This window comes from Coffea arabica, chromosome 8e (assembly GCF_036785885.1).
Source record: "Coffea arabica cultivar ET-39 chromosome 8e, Coffea Arabica ET-39 HiFi, whole genome shotgun sequence".
In the NCBI taxonomy this organism is placed as follows: domain Eukaryota; kingdom Viridiplantae; phylum Streptophyta; class Magnoliopsida; order Gentianales; family Rubiaceae; genus Coffea; species Coffea arabica.
In genome coordinates this window covers 50,626,095-50,644,321 of record NC_092324.1, presented here as the reverse complement: position 1 = coordinate 50,644,321, position 18,227 = coordinate 50,626,095, and the positions used below count along the sequence as shown (strand labels likewise).

The 18,227-nt window shown below is 35.5% G+C and overlaps 3 protein-coding genes across 8 annotated transcripts; all 3 read left to right on the top strand.

The window, feature by feature from the left end:
- Positions 1-674: 674 nt before the first annotated feature.
- Positions 675-6,119, top strand: LOC113704154 (uncharacterized). Of its 5 annotated transcripts, none has more exons than XM_027225866.2 (14): positions 675-1,178; positions 1,736-2,521; positions 2,615-2,733; positions 2,815-2,932; positions 3,027-3,125; positions 3,217-3,516; positions 3,598-3,702; positions 3,889-3,960; positions 4,159-4,245; positions 4,403-4,474; positions 4,567-4,656; positions 5,068-5,175; positions 5,702-5,770; positions 5,873-6,119. In XM_027225866.2, the coding sequence occupies exons 1-14, from the start codon at positions 927-929 to the stop codon at positions 5,945-5,947; spliced, it is 2,352 nt and encodes a 783-aa protein (XP_027081667.1). In that variant the 5' UTR covers positions 675-926; the 3' UTR covers positions 5,948-6,119. The 5 variants fall into 5 exon arrangements, with proteins under 5 accessions (XP_027081667.1, XP_027081669.1, XP_027081666.1 ...); XM_027225865.2 differs by having other exon boundaries at positions 676-1,178; positions 3,595-3,702; XM_027225867.2 differs by having other exon boundaries at positions 677-1,178; positions 1,736-2,489; positions 2,607-2,733; positions 3,595-3,702.
- Positions 6,120-6,891: 772 nt separating this feature from the next.
- LOC113704051 (tetraspanin-10) lies at positions 6,892-11,143 on the top strand. Of its 2 annotated transcripts, none has more exons than XM_027225684.2 (11): positions 6,892-7,320; positions 7,779-7,933; positions 8,034-8,088; positions 8,196-8,251; positions 9,427-9,474; positions 9,713-9,761; positions 9,880-9,963; positions 10,041-10,108; positions 10,300-10,425; positions 10,542-10,617; positions 10,827-11,143. In XM_027225684.2, the coding sequence occupies exons 2-11, from the start codon at positions 7,812-7,814 to the stop codon at positions 10,890-10,892; spliced, it is 750 nt and encodes a 249-aa protein (XP_027081485.1). In that variant the 5' UTR covers positions 6,892-7,320; positions 7,779-7,811; the 3' UTR covers positions 10,893-11,143. The 2 variants fall into 2 exon arrangements, with proteins under 2 accessions (XP_027081485.1, XP_027081484.1); XM_027225683.2 differs by having other exon boundaries at positions 6,896-7,320; positions 7,821-7,933.
- A 6,201-nt stretch (positions 11,144-17,344) lies between these two features.
- LOC113703111 (uncharacterized) lies at positions 17,345-18,227 on the top strand. Its single transcript, XM_027224366.2, has one exon. It carries the CDS (start codon positions 17,435-17,437, stop codon positions 17,921-17,923), a length of 489 nt encoding a protein of 162 aa, XP_027080167.1. The 5' UTR covers positions 17,345-17,434; the 3' UTR covers positions 17,924-18,227.

Below are 18,227 nucleotides of genomic sequence, written 5' to 3'. Positions count from 1 at the left end.
GAAAAACTGATGGTTGGAGTTGATGTTCTATTACTATTTGAAACCTCAAGTGAGGCATCTGCAATTGTTAGAAACCTCATAGAAGGTCTCCAAAATTATCCCAAAAAAAAAAGTGTTACAAATTATCGCCATGAAAATGGAAACTTATTATGTACCTTGATGAAGAAACTTTAACCGATTCTTCCTCTTGACAAAGCTATAAATCTAAAGAATTAGAAGAAGTATTGTGAAGGACACACTCAAATTATGTGTAATTTAAAAATAATTAAAATGAATTAATTTTATATCAATTTTATTTTTTATATAAATCAAATTGATAATTTTTTATTAAAGGACTTTGGTTTATAATATTACAGTAATTTGTAGTTAGATTAGGGTGATTATGACTTATGAGTAATTATAATGGTAAAATGTGATTAAGCGATAAAGGTAATAATTAATTTTTTGTAAGGAAAAAGTTAAAAGTTCAAAAAATCACAAAAAATATTTACACCAAATACCACACCTCTAACTTTATATATTGTATAGATATAGATATTTATCCAACACGGTGGCCTTGCAAACCTTTAAATCCCTGCCAGGCTAATTAGGAACCCAAAAAAAAAAAAATTTATAGAAAAGGGCAAAAAAAAAAAAAGAAGGAAAAGAAAAGGCCATAGTGATGGGTAGACGGACGGACCATTCAATTTCTCAAGGTGACTGAGCACCACAAAGGATAAAACGGCCTTTCCTCCTGCGTTCTACTGCTTTGCGCTAATCTGCCACCATCACTCCAATTTGGCAAAGCTCCGTCTTTTATCCTCCAAAGCATACAAGTCTGCAACTACAACAGATTTAATAATGATTTGCAGAGCCTAAGCGAGACCCATTGATCTTTAAAGCTTGTGAATCTTATCTCTGATGAGTTTTGCTCTAATTCCACAAGAATGGACTCCATTCCTCTTTACTCCACAACTGCCACTACTTCGGGTGCAACTGTCAACTCTATTACTGCTCAATTCTGCTTGCCTTCCTCTTTGCACCCTAGAAAATCCAGAAATGTTTTCTTTGAGAAAAAACCCAGAAAAGTTTCAGTCTTGGCAGCTAAAGATGAGCCCCCTAAGCTTGACCCTCTGGACCAAATGGAACTCAAGTTCGGCAGAATGCTTGGTGAAGACCCCAAATTAACATTGGCCAAGGTCTCTTTTACACTCTTTTACACGGATATCATACACTTATCCTGATTGCATTCTGCCCTTTTGCTATAATCATATCTGAAGATGGAATTTTGCCACTTCTGTTGTGGAATAAGTTCCTAGTACTCATGAACTTGTGCCTGTGCTTTTCTACTTTTTATGCGTTAATTTGGACTGCTCGTTTGGTAGTTGGCAAGTATAGTCAACAGGGTATAACAAAAAAGTAAAAGTATTGTAGATGTGATTGGAACTTTATCCTCATGATCATGAGTATCTGTGATCCAGGGAAAAGATTAATCCAAGTTTGCCCCTTTAGATAGTATAGTAATTTGTTTTAAGTTATTTACCCCTTTTTTGCTGTCACAATTGCAGCAAACTTATCCATACTGATATTTGTTTTCCGCTCGAGGTTATATGCCATTTAGTATTAAATTTTTTGTTGGGACTGCTTTGATATATTGGAAGGTTCTGTCAATGTGTTTTCAGCTTGCTGCTCTAGTGTTTAGTATCTGTTTCCCAAGTCTTTCTAGAGTGTAATTGAAGTTCTGTACCTTATCCAGATAATGGCTCGGAAGTCTAATCCAGATGCGACTCATCTAGAAATTGAAAAGACATTCGAGAAGAAGAAGAGAAAATCATCAGATAGTAAAATTGAGGAGGTTCCATTTGACGTGGAAGAGGAAAAAAGGTCAGTCAGTTCAGTGGGTGGATTAAATTTGGTTCGTCCTGTAACCAGAAAAGGAGTAAAGGTTGAGGCTGACAAGAAACCATCTGAGGGACAGGATAAGAAACCAACTCAACCAGTGGCAAATGTTGTTGAAAATAGTCATCGCAGCGTTCCCAATGTGCTATTACGAAAACCATCCATATATGACGATGTCGACAGTGAAAAATCATCAAGGTTAAGCATTAGGCCAAACTTATCACTAAGGATGGGGAAGGAACCACAGAAGGAAAGATTTAGTGATATTACATTGCTGAAGAAGCCTGAACCGCTGAAAATGGTCCCAGATCTTGAGGGAGAAAATGGTCATTCAGGTGGTTCCAAAGCTGAAGATGGTCGTGAAACTGGTAATAGTAATTTGGATCCTGCACTTTTGAGAATGCCAGAGCAGTTGGAAACCAATTTTATCAGTGATCGAGCTGATGAATCTTCAGGAGGTTATGCCAATAGGTCAAATGATGTCAATTCCATAACTGATGGTAATTTAAACAACACCAACTCATATGCTGAAATTGCTGCGAAAGGCAATCTCAATCAAGCTCTAGAATCCAGGGTGACAAATTCTTTTGAAGAGAACGAGTCTGCAACAGGTAATCCAAGCACGTTGGTCAGAGTTCCACAGGTTCTGCATCGCAAATTAAAAGAGTAAAAAATAGTTATTGAATTTGGTGCTTCATCTTTTACTAATTTACTTTATTCTTTTCAAGGATTACAGCCAAGTGACTTATGGTCTTCTGGGAAAAGTTCTGATTCTAGTGAACCTTCTGCAACAAAATTAGCAGAATCTGACCCTGGGTTTTCTCTTGATGCTTCACTTCTTGGTAAACCAAAAAGGTACACTTAGAGAATATTGTTAGTTGCAAATTTGTTCATTGAGTGACGCTTCTGCAATTTTAACAATCTGTTATCCTCTAGAATGGACACCTCTGTAGTGACAACATCTAAAATTAGTAAAGAGGAAGTGATGCCTGTGAATCCTGAAAGCAATGGCAATGCTTTAGATCTCGAGAACTTCCTTTCATCACCCATAAAGGTTGGACAATTTCTTTTCCCTTTTTCTGCTGCATTGGTTCTCTATCACAAACTTGTAGATTTGGATAGTATCTGAGTGTAAGATATACATGTAGGAGCGTGAAGAGAATGACTGGACAAAGGCTGAAGGTCTGGTCAATTTGGGAGGAAGGGTAGAGGTGGAAATCATTAGCTCTAGCACCAGAGGATTTACTGTAAGAACATAATTATGTTGGTCCAACTAGTTAACACTTCATTTTGCAAATCTATTTGTATTTATATTTTTAGTTTATCCTGTTTTTGCAGGTATCTTTTGGTACCCTAATAGGATTTCTGCCTTATCGGAATCTTGCTGCCAAGTGGAAGTTCTTGGCTTTTGAGTCTTGGTTGAGAAGGAGAGGTTTAGATCCTTCCAAGTATAAGCAACACTTAGGTGTCATTGGAAGTTTTGAAACTGCTAGTGTGACTCCTTCTTCTAAGTCACAGTTAGACATAGATATAGATGACAAATTGTACAGTGAGATCTCTCCAGATACAAAGCTTGAAGATCTTTTAAGAATTTATGACCAACAAAAATCCAAATTTTTATCGTCCTTTGTTGGTCAGGTATCGATGATAACAAATTTCCAGTGAAGCTTGTTCATTTGGTAATTAGACTAACAACTTGAATTTCTTTCTTTACAGAAGATCAAAGTGACTGTGGTCTTGGCTGACAGAAAATCTAGGCGGCTAATATTTTCTACTAAGCCAAAGGAGAAGGAGGAATTGATCGAGAAAAAGAGGAATCTCATGGTAATGTTTGGTTTAAGTACATAAAATGAATGCTTTTTTCTTAGGTCTTGAATTTCATTTTTGCATGGATTCCAATTTCCTTGGGTTAATTGGAAGCATCATAATCGGTGATTATTCTTTGAGCTTGTTCTTCTTCTAGATATAGTTTCATCATTTTTGAGCTTCTAATTGTATCTTTGTTTGCAGGCTAGATTGAGTGTTGGGGACGTCGTTAAGTGCTGCATTAAGAAGATTACATATTTTGGCATCTTTGTTGAGGTATATATGATGTTTCACTGTGGGTCCTATGTATGCTTTGTGGTATCATGTTTAATTACCAAAGTTTTATATTTGTGATAAACTGACCGTGAATCTAGAAAAACCTTGTGAATAAATAAATTCATTGTTGTATACCTGCAACCAATTGGAACTTTCCAGAACAGGACAGGATTTCACTTATGAATTACCTGAATGTAGGTTGACGAAGTGCCTGCCCTGATTCACCAGACAGAAGTATCATGGGATGCAACTTTGGACCCAGCATCATATTTTAAGATTGGCCAGGTATTTATCTTTGACTGAAGTAAACACTACCACAAGTAATAGATGCCACAGATATTTTTATAGTGCTGTGTGCACTCGGAATTCACACGCTTTGACATTTGGTAATTGTTTACATGAGTAAATTGCTGTCATACTTTTGGGATCATTTTTGGGTCAGATTATGGAAGCAAAAGTTCACCAGTTGGACTTTTCCCTGGAACGCATTTTCCTATCACTGAAGGAAATAACGGTAAATGATGTTAGGTTTGTCTTTGAGTCTAGAAGTCCTTTTTTTTTTCATGAAGCTAATAGTTATTTTGATGTCTTTCGTCTCTCTGGCAGCCTGATCCACTGATAGAAGCCTTGGAGGCTGTTGTTGGTGGTCATGATTCTTTGGATGGCAAACTTGAAGCTGCTCAGGCAGATTCAGAGGTTTTTCCTTTACCATTTTGAGTAGGAGTAGGCTTAGCCTTTTCTTCAATGTTGAACTCACAAATGGTTATATCCTAATAATATATTTTTTTAATTCCAAATGAAGTATGAAATTTGCAAAAACATGTTACAACAACCTTAAGAAGGTAGGAAAGTTAGAGAATTCACTGAGTTTGGGGAGAGTTTGGATATTAGATTCAGATAGTTACTGTAACACTCCGTAATTTTATATGCTTTGACCAAAATCAGTTGACACTTTGTTTGAATGTTGTACATAGGAGAAAATGAATATTTCAGGTTTCTTGGTCCAAAATTTGTAAGAACCTTGGGTTTTTCTTTTCTGATAAATTTATGCATGTCTATGTGGTATCAATACAGTAATTGTTAACGTCCAAAATATCGTTTGGACAGTGGGCAGAGGTGGAGTCTCTTATTAAAGAGTTGCAGCAGGGTGAGGGTGTTCAATCTGTGTCCAAGGGGCGTTACTTCTTGAGTCCTGGCTTGGCTCCAACTTTTCAGGTGCATGGAAGTTTTTAGTAATTGTGACCTGGTTTTTATGGAGAAAAAATGTCTTTTTCGGCCGAACTGCTCATTGATTGTAATTTCTGATGAAGTTATTTACGGATGTTTATGCTTCATATATGTCTTGGGGGAAATTTTATGTCATATTTGGAGTTTTATAACATAGTTATGCTAACTCACCATTATACTTATCATAATTGCTTAAGAGGAAAACTTCTATGCCAACACTTGGTGCTCTGGGTGAATTACATTCTCCAGATTCCTTGTGACCATTTTAGTTTACATTGCTTAAGTGACATAAGTTCTTCTCCCTCTTAAGTCGTAATTTCCCAAGATCTTCTAAAGGATAATCAAATCTTATTCTTCTACATTTCTGAGGTATAATACTGGTTACATTTCTCCTGTTCAGATGCTAACAAGTCATTGTTGCCCTAACCAATGTACTTCTATTCTATTACGTAGCATTAGTTTCCTTTTCCTCGGGATGATATTTGGTTCTTAGCGGTGACATTGAGACTGACAGGTTTACATGGCATCAATGTTTGAGAACCAATATAAGCTACTTGCTCGATCAGGAAACAGAGCACAGGAGGTGAGTATTTGCAAGTACCTTATGCTACTTGTAATCTCTCTCTCTCTTTTTCCTAAACCTGATGGCTGGTTAACCACAAACACAATCCATCCATTTTGGCAGGTGATAGTTGAGACGTCCTTGGGGAAAGAAGAGATGAAATCGATCATTCTGACCTGCACAAACAGAGTCCAGTGACAAATTTTCGGCCCTAAGAGTTCCTTCTATTGAGCTTCTCCTCATAGGCGCAATTTTTCCATGTCTTCGCTGCCTGTTTCGGCAGAAAGGCAGTTTTAGTTCTAACACAAGCTGTAATTAGTATCAGTAACATCATTAGAAAATGCAATTATATCTATTCTTCGTAGCAGCATTACATCTCCAGTTATGTATTGTTGGATTGCCATTTTTCCTCAGAAAATTTTTACACTTTTCATGAATATATTTTTCAATCATTTTTTTACCTCACATATATTAAATCGTTATAGTATATTTTTCTATAAAAACTTCAAAAAAAATAGCAATCTAATCAGACCCTCCAAGTATTTACATAGAAATTGGCCATAGCAGCTGGACTGAAGTTGATTAAGCCGCAATTTTTATTCGTTTGATTTCCCTTGTGGGGTTGATTTTGTCATCACGACAAAAGCAAAGGACCATCCGGGTTTGTCATTTTTAAGATGACCTGCGTCCTACAAGGAAAAGGCTTAGACGTGGCTTCCCTGCAATGGTTTTGCTAATAGTCTGATGAAGAAAAGAGACTGATAACTTCGTGCATTTAATTCCCCATAATTCTGTAGATTAGAAATAGCGTTGCAAATTGCCACGAATACATTACTCTTGAAACTGAAAGGGAAACATCAAGCGACTGTTGGATCCAATAAATATACAGCCAAGAAATACAAGCCACCCGTACTAGCAGTAGAGCCCCAATTATTAATGGTTATGCAATATCAGCGGCATTTGATTTGATTGCCCCCAACGGATACTTGTATTCAAATGACAAATCGGTAATGCAGTTGTTAGATGGTTTTTTTGGACTCTTGTCGATTTGACCACAGTCAAGGACTCAAGTCATGCACAAATTTGAGCAGTACGTAATCGGAAATTGGAAGGGTCCCAACTCCCAATCCAAGCTCCTAAGCTTGTACACGACTGCTTGCTTTCCGTTATCCTAACAATGTCCAGTCGTGTCAGATGGGACTCCAAATAATGAACAAAAGCCATGTGGGAATTTATCTGTTGACGTCCAAATTACCCTATCATCGGACCTTTACGCCCAAACATGCCGTTCTTTCGTCGACATTATCCCAAGAAAATCCTTGTCCTTTTATCTTGCCTTAGCTTTTTTTCTTGCAGTGCAAGTGCCATTTCTCACAAGTTTCCATCTTCAAATCCCAGCCAGCTGCAACTCTGACATAAAAGTCATAAAACTTTTAAAGATTACTCTCAACAACTCCCCCTCTTGTGGCATTTGAAGCTTCTCAGGAGACAAGCAAGCTTGGGGTTGTATTGTTAAGATGAATACCGCAACTAGTACCTTTGTCGTTAGATGGATCAACTTTCTCACTATGGTACATACCTTTTTTTTTGCCCACAAACCAAGTTGATATTTTTGTCTATTCTTTCTGTTTTTGATGTTACTCTTCTATACGTGTTTAGACGTTTTGTTTATGGAACATGGGTTTTGTTTCACTTGTCTGATTTGTTGTCTAATTTTGCTCTTATCTATTTGAAAAATTGGGGTTCTTTTGTTTCAATATGTTTGAATAAGCTCCCTTTGAATATTTACATTGGAAACCCTGAAAAAGGTTTGTTCTTGTCCTGACGTCTGAAACAGTAAGATTTTTTGCTAATTAGTACTTCAGCGGTTAATAATTCTTAGAAGAAAATGCCCTGCGTTGATATTAATCGATGGTTAGTTCATTTTTCCTTTTTTTTTGTTGGTGTATTCGATGTACTGTGAAGGTTAAAAAAAGTTCGAAAATTGAATAGAGTGGTAGATTTTGTATTTATTTTTATGGTTTTTTAGGTGGTAAAAGAGTTATGTTAACCGTATAGCTTCATGGAGCAGCTATTAGCTGTTTCTGTAATAGGATTTGGTGTGTGGATGAGCACTCACCATGACAGCTGCCGAAAGTCCCTTACCCTCCCTGTTATAGGCCTTGGTGCAATAATTCTTGTAATGTAAGCTTATTTACTTTGAACTTCTTTACATAATTTTTGTGCTGTTGCTTTGGGAATTATTTTTCTTATTGATACAAACCTGGGTTTCTAATGTTTTCAGATCAATAATTGGATTTTTGGGGGCGCTGAAGAACAACTCAATCTTATTGTGGATTGTATCCTGTTGAGCAGAAATTCTCATATGCGTTCAATTCTGTTTTTTTGTCCTTTCTACGCTTAAACTTATGCAAGTTATGTGTTTACCTTGACATTTACCTCATAGTATCTGATCTTGCTTTGCCTCATTTTGGTGGGAATATTGGTCTTTACAGTCTTTGCGTAAGTACTAAAACTAAGTTCTGTTCTTTACGCATTTTGAATAGATGCTGCTTTATGTAAAATGAAGTGATTTATGATTTAGAAGATGTTGTGATGCTGCTTGACCTTTATGTCTAGTAAAATCTTCTTTATCTGCTGCCATTTGTTGGTATTTTTGCGGAAGGGGTTCTGCGTTAGGCTGGAAATTTCCCATCTGTAACAGATTCCTTAGTTCGGAAAATATACTTGGCAGCGCTAGTGTGAGCCTCGGAAGTAGTGTATTGAAGGATACTAGTAGTGATTTTACAGTTTTGGCATAGCTGAAGAGGTCAAGTTATTGCTGTTTGTATCCTTAATAGGACAGAAATGGTGTTAGCATGAGTGTGCATGGTGCTCGTTTGGATTCCTAGTCTGATCTAATTCATGATGAAGAATGGAATTTGATCCTGCTTAAACTGACCTTTGGCTGAGGCTGTAATTAAGTTCACTCAAACGTCTAATTGGACTATGTTTCCACTTGTTGTCAGATTTTTTTTTTCCCACACATCATCTATATCTTGATTCGCCTCTCAAATCAAATTTGGATTAGAGAATGATAGATAGTGTGTGGTGGATTCTCGAAAGACTACCTAATAGTCAAACTTCAACTTATGGTAACTGGGAAGATAGAGGGAAATTATGTTTTGAGTTGGATCTGTCAGCATTTTTAGAATGAACGAGGTGTCAATCTTTGCCATTCCTGAGCATGCTTTTTGCTATATGCCCGCTGAAGCATTAGTACAACCAAAAATGATCATGAGTTTAATTCAGCGTAGGGTGGTTTTGTATCCTGTAAATGGGGAAGGTGAGAAATCATACCATAGACATAAAAGGTATGTGTCAATTATCGACAGTGCGCAATGTGGAGTTGAAGTCAAGAAAGGAGAACAATCTAAACCCATAACTTTTTTTTTTTGGTAATTGATGGAGAGCATGTCTGTTGATTCATTGAACAGAAGCCTGGTAAGTGGTGGTGTCCCTTGTTTTTTCCTTTGTTAGGAAACAAATTTTTTAACCCCTCCTTGTGAATTGTGACAATACGTTCTACACAGTGGACATAGTTTGTTCTTAGTTTGTTAGACTTACATGCTAGTACTGATAAAGATATATGATGCTCAACTTAAATGTGCTATCTTTATTACTGCTGCTTTTGGTAGGTTCATTGTGACAAATAGTGGATCTGGTCATCAAGTGTCTGGTTTGAGGTGAGATTACCTGTCATTCATCTATTTTTGTGCTTATTAGCTTCACGTTTTATTGTCTGATATTATTGTTTCCCCCTCTCTCAACACACCCCCCCCCCCCCCCCCAAAAACACCCGAACACCCATCCATTACTCAAGGGAGGAATGTTTTAGGTGACATTGCAATAACCTCTTGCCACATTCTTAAATTTCTCTTTGAACTTGTATCAACTGAAGCAGTAGTCTTTCCATTTCATCAGGTACAAGGAATATCAACTTCAAGATTGCAGTTCCTGGTTTTTGAAAGAGGCTAGTGCGCTTTTAGTATTTCATAGATTTAAAAGATTGAAATGGAAAGCTTTATCTTGTAATGAGAAGTACAAAGGAGAAGTTTCATCTCTAATCTTTATTGGATCTGATACTTCAGCTCAATAATACACACAACTGGGAACGCTTGAAGAGTTGTCTTGTGAAATCTGATGACTGCAATAACTTGGCAGGAGAATACAAGGTGTACACTCAGAAGCCACAGTTCTGATTTTTTTTTTTTTCCGGAATCTTACTCATGCTTTAGCTTGTGTGCTTCAGACCCTGAAACAATACAAATCAGCGAGACTCACCCCAGTAGAAGCTGGTTGCTGTCGTCCACCATCTGAGTATGTGCTTGACATAGCATTTCTGCATATAATATCTCTTCAGTGTAGTTCCTCTAAATTAGACTAGTCTTACACCTTATGTACAGCTTTGGAGTATCGAACTGCTATTGTTGGCCATGGAGTTATTGCAGAATGTGATTTTCTGTGTTCAGCAATTCCATGATGACATATTCCGCACTTATTACTTATAGGTGTGGATATCCTGCTGTAAATGCCTCATACTATGACTTGAGCTTTCGACCAATCAGCTCAAACAAGGACTGCAAACTTTACAAAAACTCAAGGGGCGTCAAATGCTACAATTGTGATTCTTGCAAGTAAGGCTGTATTTGTACGTCACATTGCTTATTAACAGTCTTAGTATTTCCTTTCCGACTCTGCTGCATCGCAGTTCATTTAGAAGTCTTAAGTATTTCCTTTCAAAATGTTTCAGAGCCGGAGTTGCACAATACATGAAGATAGAATGGAGGGCAGTTGCTATCTTTAATGTATTTCTTTTCGTTGTCCTGGTAAGACCAAAGCTTTCATCTGAGTTGTTGCAGTTCAGAAATTGAGTTTTAGTCGGTCATTAAACTTTTCTCTTGGGCTCTTCTTATCAATCTTCTAAGATGAAGAACTCGTGACAGAAGAATTCCTCATTCTCCAATACTCCAAATGGAGTTTGATATTTGTGTAACTGGTAGCATAATTCTGATTCTTTGGGTTTTGTTGTTGCCAGTCAACAATCTACTTTGTAGGATGCTGTGCAAGACGAAATGCTGCAAAGAGTCCTGAGAAAGTGTGAAAGAAATGCTCCAAACGTCGTGAGCGTGGAACTGCCATTCCCAACCGGAAACTGTCCTCGAGAAGGAAATCCATTCATGCCTTCAATTCACAATCCCTGGCTTGTAAATGAGAGGATCCTAGACGAACAGAGTGAGACAGTAGTAGGAACATGTACAGAATGCTGACTTTGAAGTTTAGGGGTGAAGATAATGGAAGAAACATTCACCAATTTGTAAAGTTGCTTTCTCAGATTACAAGATGGTTTTTTTATGGGACTGACTTTTGATGCTTCGCGTGTCCAGTATCATTCCCTTGACATGTTTTTTAAGTTTGCACTCTGGAATCGCAGTAAATAGGCACAGGCCATATCTACTGACTTTCCCTAGTCCTGAATAGAAAGTCTACAAAATTCGATGGTAGTTTTACTTGACAGATGCAACAACAGCATATGGTCACCGTTTAAGCTCACACTCTCGCTCAGAAAGCACCCAAGAACTAGTTAGTGCAAAATTAATAATATGGCTCTCCTATGCAAGATTCAAGAAATTCTGGTCAACAGTCATGCTGGCATCGGCACAGCCTCCTTCAGAATTTTGGTGAAAAAAAGGCCAACTTTGCGCCGCGATTAAAACAATTCATAGTCTTGTTAAGGAACAAAAAAAAAAAATGTTGTTACAAAATTCTCTTATCTTCGTCAGGCATTGGCAAATTAAGACGACTGTGAGTTCGTAAATGCTACGCTAGAGCTGAGCCTGAGCCCATTCTTTTTTTTTTTTTTTTTAAAAAAAGAATAAAAAATCAATAGATTTATGAGGGAGAATAATAATCTTTTCCTTTCATCTTTTCTGACCCAACAAGGATTCGATTCATTTACACCATAACTCAAAGCATATTGATCAGAATAGATTATACTCAAAGTAGCTTCATGAATCAAAAAGTCATTCTAATGCCATCTTCAAAATTGATTATTTTTGGATATAAAAGATAAAAAAAAAAAAAAAAAGACATATGAATTCTTCATCATCGTCAAATCGAGAAACGGGGAATGAGAATAATCCCCAATCACTTCATCATCTTTCAACACATTTGAATAAATAGGCAAACTATCATTAATGGGTTCCTATAGAAGGCGTAGTTTTTTTTTTTTTTTTTGTGAAACTCAAGAAAGAAGAACAAAAGACTTGAATCAATGGGAGAGCGTGGACAGAGAAACTTTATCTTTTCTTAGGCCGGACAAGGAAAATCCTGGTCTTAAAAGTTGTAGAATCTTCATTAACTTGTTTTTTCTTCTAGAATTAATAGTAAGTGAAGATTGCAAGACTTTTTCTTTTTTTTGCCACATACTCGTGGCGTGGAATTTATCTGGTTTAGAGTAAACATTAAAGAATAAGGATTAAGAGTATAAAATCATTATCTTATCTTATTCTTTACTGCGTATTACTAAGTTTTGATAGCCACTATGTACGCCGCGCCTTCAAGATTTTTCTTTTTTGGGTAAGAAATATAAAAGTTTATCATGCATGATAATTGAAAATCAGCCATTAGAATGGGATCTATATATAAATGAAGAAGCATATGCTCCCAAATAGATTAATGATTGCCAGCAGATTGGGCATATATATATATATATATATATATATATATATATCTAACAAAAGAGTGAGTTACATTATTGTTACAAATTACAATAGCTACCCACTCACTTTAAAATGTGAGAGAGTCAATTAAGTGAAACACAAAATGAGTTCAAGATTAATGCTGTTATCTTTTCCCCCCTTAATTAACTAACGATCCAAATATAATTAAAATTTCGAGAGTTTATCTACAAAAAAGCAACTTCAAGAACGTGTTTTAATTTTTATCTGTAGTATATCGTTTAGCGTAGAATTTTTTGAATTTTAATACATTTTATACGTGGATTAAACAATTGTAATTTTCGTACATTGACTCAATCAAATGTCATATTAAAGATGGAATCCAATGAAGCAGTGGGCTAGTGGCTACACCAAAATAATTTTGCAATACGGAGAATTGAAACTAATTAAAGAAAAATGTTATCGGCTCATTCAAATTTTTGGAACGACCACATAGAAGAAGTGTACTTTTATTCATCCCATTCTATGAAATAATTAATGTAGTGGGAGTCCATGTAAAGATCGATCCTTTACTCCTCTATCCAACCAAGAGTACATAGAACCCCTGCAGAAAATAACTACGGTAACATTTACCATATAGTATCAATTATTCATAATCTCAAAGTTGTGAATGCCTTCGTACAAAGCATGCAACGTAGTAGATCATTTACTTGCATGCATGGATAGCACTCTGCAGTCGTGCCTGCAGATGCACAAGACTCTAGCAATTCCGGGGGATTTTTTGCAGACTGCCTGGGGATGAAGGTTACCGAAGTAGCTGGTGCACAATGTGCGACAACACAGAGCATCGCATGTTGAGTTCCAAATACCTACACCTTCTGTGCATCTTTTAGGCGGGATGATTGGGGTTGATCCTCGACCGATCACCATGTAGTTATTGCCACCTTGCATGCATTAACTAATAACATCATCAGTATTTATCACCACATGAAATTATTATGGTACAAAAAGTGCATGTAAGCCAGCTTTTCAATGATGCATATACTATCAGTATTAGACAAGAAAAAATGGGCATGGAAAAAAAATCTAAAAAATTAAGCTCGAAATATTTAGTTATCACTAGGCTCAAAACTATCCTTTCTAAAGAGTACTTCCATTTTTTGCAAAAAAAAAAAAAAAAAAAAGGATAGAATTGTTTTCAAGAAATAGTTGTAATATATTAAATTGTGTTGATATGGCTCGTGAAATTTTACCTGATGCAAAAAAAAAAAAAAAAAAGAGAACAAGGATAACGCAGCAGATTGCTCTTGCAATGGCCATCTTTCCCTGGATGAGATGAGGTATAGGTTGGTTGGCAAGTGCCTAGGATATATTTTCAATTGTTCGATCCTGCTATATGTGCTGCAAATCTTGGAGGAACCTATTTATTTTATACTAGCTAGTTGTAAATTTTCCTCGCGAACCAAATAAATAAATAAGCTGATAATTTAGTGAGACCAATGTATATAGCTGTGGGTCTTAATAATAAGCTGATACGCTCAGCTCATATTTCGGCATCTTTTCAATGAGATATTGGGATGGCGACGCCTTTCAGTGGCAATGAAGCAGTGTTCAGTGCACAAGCATTATCTTAGAAGATTGTGTTATAATTGCTACTATTTTTTCTTACTTAAACATAAAAATGTCGTGGGTAGAGGCGTCAAAATGGGTGACTTGGGCGAGTTTGAGTTTGTTAAAATGGATAATGGGTATAAGTGAGTCAATTCATTTCCACCCATTTAATTAGATGGATAAATCAAAAAATGAATTGGGTAATCCAATTACCCATTTATAACTCATTTATTTTAACTTTTTGTAAATTTATTTGAATTCATTTTTGCAAACTAAGTTATTAATTTATACCACCGTTTGCACCCATTATTAGATTTAAATATTTACTTATAATGCTCAATAAGCCTAATTACCAATTTTTTTTTCCATTCGCACTCTATGTCGCAAAATTACATACTATTGAATAATTGAACAATAAGAATATAAAAATTTGAACTAAGTACTATAAAAATTAACATAAAAACTTAATCCAAAAAATTTTGAACCCCTAGCATTTTTTTCGTGTGTAAATTTAAAATTTCATTTTGAAAAGGTAAAAAAAAAGAGGTTAAAACTTGTCATAAATTGGTAATGGTGAAAAATGAGCAAGTTAATGAACTAAGATAAAATCAACAAATAATAATAATAATTAAATAAAAGTAGTTAACATCATGATAAAATAAAAAATATGAAAAGAAATAGGTGGGGGAAGAGAAGAGATTTGGGAGAAGACAACTCTAAATGGATTAATTGGGTTTGATGGGTTATCCAATAATATCCAATTATTAAATGGGTATTATTAGGTAACCCATTTTTACCCATGTACAAAAGTTTAAGATACCTATAAGTTTAACTAAATGGATATGTTTGCCACCTATAGTTCTGGGTGCAGGAAATCCTTCTGATTTTTTTTGGCCAAAATAATCTTCCGTTCTTATAATACTCCAAAAGTCATGCAATTAACAACTTTATTCCCTTTATTTATTGCAATATACGCGCGCAGAATGGACAAACTAATCCCCAGAAATCTTAATCCCACAATCCTACTCCCTATATTATGTTATTCTTGATATTATTGAGCCTAACTTCTTATTCTAGTAATTATGGTTTTCAAATGCTAGAGATTTTTCTTCACTTCTTTTCGCTTTTGACATGGAATTATTCCATGTCAAATTCAACTTTGATAATATTTTTTGTCCAGAATTTATGTGCAGGTGTTCTAATATAAAATGGATTAATCTTATATACATTGATAGTGTATACACTTTCACCATTTGATGCATGATACATAATTCAAATTTGAATTTGAAATCCAAATTTTACATGTGTGTCGTGCATCCAACTATGATAGTGTATACAGTATCAGTGCATATAAAATTTACTCATATAAAATACTACAAAATACTAAAATGAATAAAATCGAAACTTTATCATACACATAATTACAAATAACAAGAGAAAAAAAAGGAAAGGAACTGCAATATAATAGTTAAGCAAAATGCTATGGCACCTGTTCTAATTAATATTCACTTCAATTATTTGTTTAGTTAATTTTTCTAAAAAAATTCCTCTATTCAATCGAAATATCAAAATTCAATATAGCTATTATTTCAGTTAAATTATTTTTTAAAATACATTAACATCCTAGATTCAACTAAACAAATGTCATGCCTATTCATTAAATTGTCCACATTCTATGCATTCATTGGACAAACAATAGCCTTACCTTTTAAGTTTTAAATTTATTTGATGCTTTATATAGTTACAAGAAGCATGTTATTTTACAAGAAACACATATTTACAGATAATATCTTCAAGTATTTTACAAGTGCATAAGAATATTAATTTATAATTTAAAATTCAATTTTGTAATAAAAAATTTTCTGTTACTAGTAATGATGTAAATCGCAATATCTACAAATTTTAATTTCATAAAATGAAAATCTAAAGGTTGTGTTTGAATTGCATTTTTCAAGATTTTTCATGGAAAAATTACTGTAGCAATTTGATGTATGTGAGGAAAAAAGATAATTGAGAAATGTGATCACGAAAAACGATGTAATTTTCCCACGGAAAACTGAAATCCAAACAAGGCTTTAACTTCATACTCCAATATAGGCCTCTCCCAAAAACAAACAAAGATGCGAGAAATTTTGCGTCAACCAATCAAAAGCTGATTGATTAGAAGAAACAGCACACACCCACGTTGTAATGTGCACCCGGACTTGAACAAACCTGAGGACAGTGGAGTACAGTGCATGTACCCGCCAGTTTCCCGATCTGCGCTCTCTCCTAATCTCCAGGAGCTAAATCCTTCCCACTGTGGCTCTTCCCAGATCAATCCTAGCCGTCCGAAAGCGCGGGATAGACATCTTGCCTATTTGCTCCTCCTATTGTGCTACCTACACATGGCACAAATGAGCCCACGCCTGGAGCGTACAATATATTATCCAAAAACCCATCCAACCCATCAATATCAAAAGCTGAGCATTCCCACAGAAGACTCAATTGCAACTATATAACCAAAAGACCTCTAAAATTAACAACCCCCCAACACCCAAAAAAAAAAAAAAAAAAGTTTCTTAAAAGATCAATTTCAGAATTCCAGTCTCTTTCGCTTAAAATGAAATAATTTGGTGCATCACATATCTCAATTTTAGTACTTTGGTCACATATCAATTGACCTTGATGAATGTGTACAACACATTCTTCTTTTTGGGAGAGAATTAGGTTCAATTGGCATTTGATCATTTTTTTGAGCATCAAATCACTTAATTTTGTTAAACAAATCTAAATAGTGGGTTAAAGTAAAATATATTCAGAACTAAAGAAAAACATTTTGAAGTTAATTTTGTCTTTCATAAGTCAAACTTATTATAAGAACTTCTCTAGCTTTTATCCATGAATTATTTACTAATTTGTCAAAAACTTATCGACACAAGCAGATGGAAAGATGCGTCAAATAAGTACATCGAATTAGGATGTCAGAATGGTATATTATTTGCAAAAATTTCTTCGTTTGTATCATTAATATATTTTTAAATCATATTTTTATTACATATATATCATAGCAAAAGTGTACTACGGTATTTTTTTTTTTTGTAAAATAATTATCCAAAATAGTCTAATATCCAAACACACTCGAAATTTGGAAGGGATTAAGACGGTTCGCTTCATTGTAAAGGGCGAGCAAAAGAATTCCCTAAGAACATGAGGGACCATTTTGACAATTTCAGCCCAATTGGATAATCATAAAAATTCTCTTTACGTCTCAAAATTGTAAAGCCGATACACTTTTTCAAGAAATTATTCACTTCATCTTCTTCTTCCCTTGGACCTTTTCTGCTTTTCTTCTTGACTTCTTCGGCAAAAATCCATGGCGCCCAGGAAAAAGACAACTGTGGAGCCCTCGACAAGGGTGACTCGCAGTTCAACTAGACAAGCAGAACCCATCCCAGAAACCCCCAAAAAGAGGGCCAAGACAATCCCAGAAAACCCCAAGAAGAAGAAGGCTAAACTTGTCCCATCCAAGCCAAAACAAGAAGCAGAGAAGGCAGAAGAAACCAAGGGCGACGTTGTTGATGGCTCCAAGAAGACGATAATAGTGGAGCATTGCAAGCAGTGTAACTCATTTAAGACAAGGGCTTTGCAGGTGAAAGATGGGCTGGAGAAAGGTCTTGATGGTGGGGTTAATGTGATTCTGAACCCAGAGAAGCCAAGAAGGGGTTGCTTTGAGATCAGGGAGGAAGGTGAAAATGGTGAGAAGTTTATCAGTCTTCTGGAGATGAAGAGGCCCTTTTCCCCCATGAAGGCCCTTGACATGGATAAGGTTGTTTCTGACATTCTTGAGAAGATTAAGGGTTGAATATTCCTTTCGGTTATGGATTGTTTAGGGATTTAGCTAGGGAAAGCTAAGATAGTATTGGTAGTTTTTTTGCTTGTGCAGGAGAAGATGGTTGGAGAATTTTTAGTTATGGTAGTCTTCTTTGTTGGATCTCTTGTGCTAGTTTCATTTCCAAGAAATCCCCCTAAATCCCCTGTTTTTATTTTCGTAGTCTAATTTTAGTATGAATGATGACAAACTTTATGAACTATTGCAATTGTTCTTGCATTGTACTCTTGTTTATCTTTCTCAAGAAATGGGATCTTTGGATATCTGTTTGTGGAAA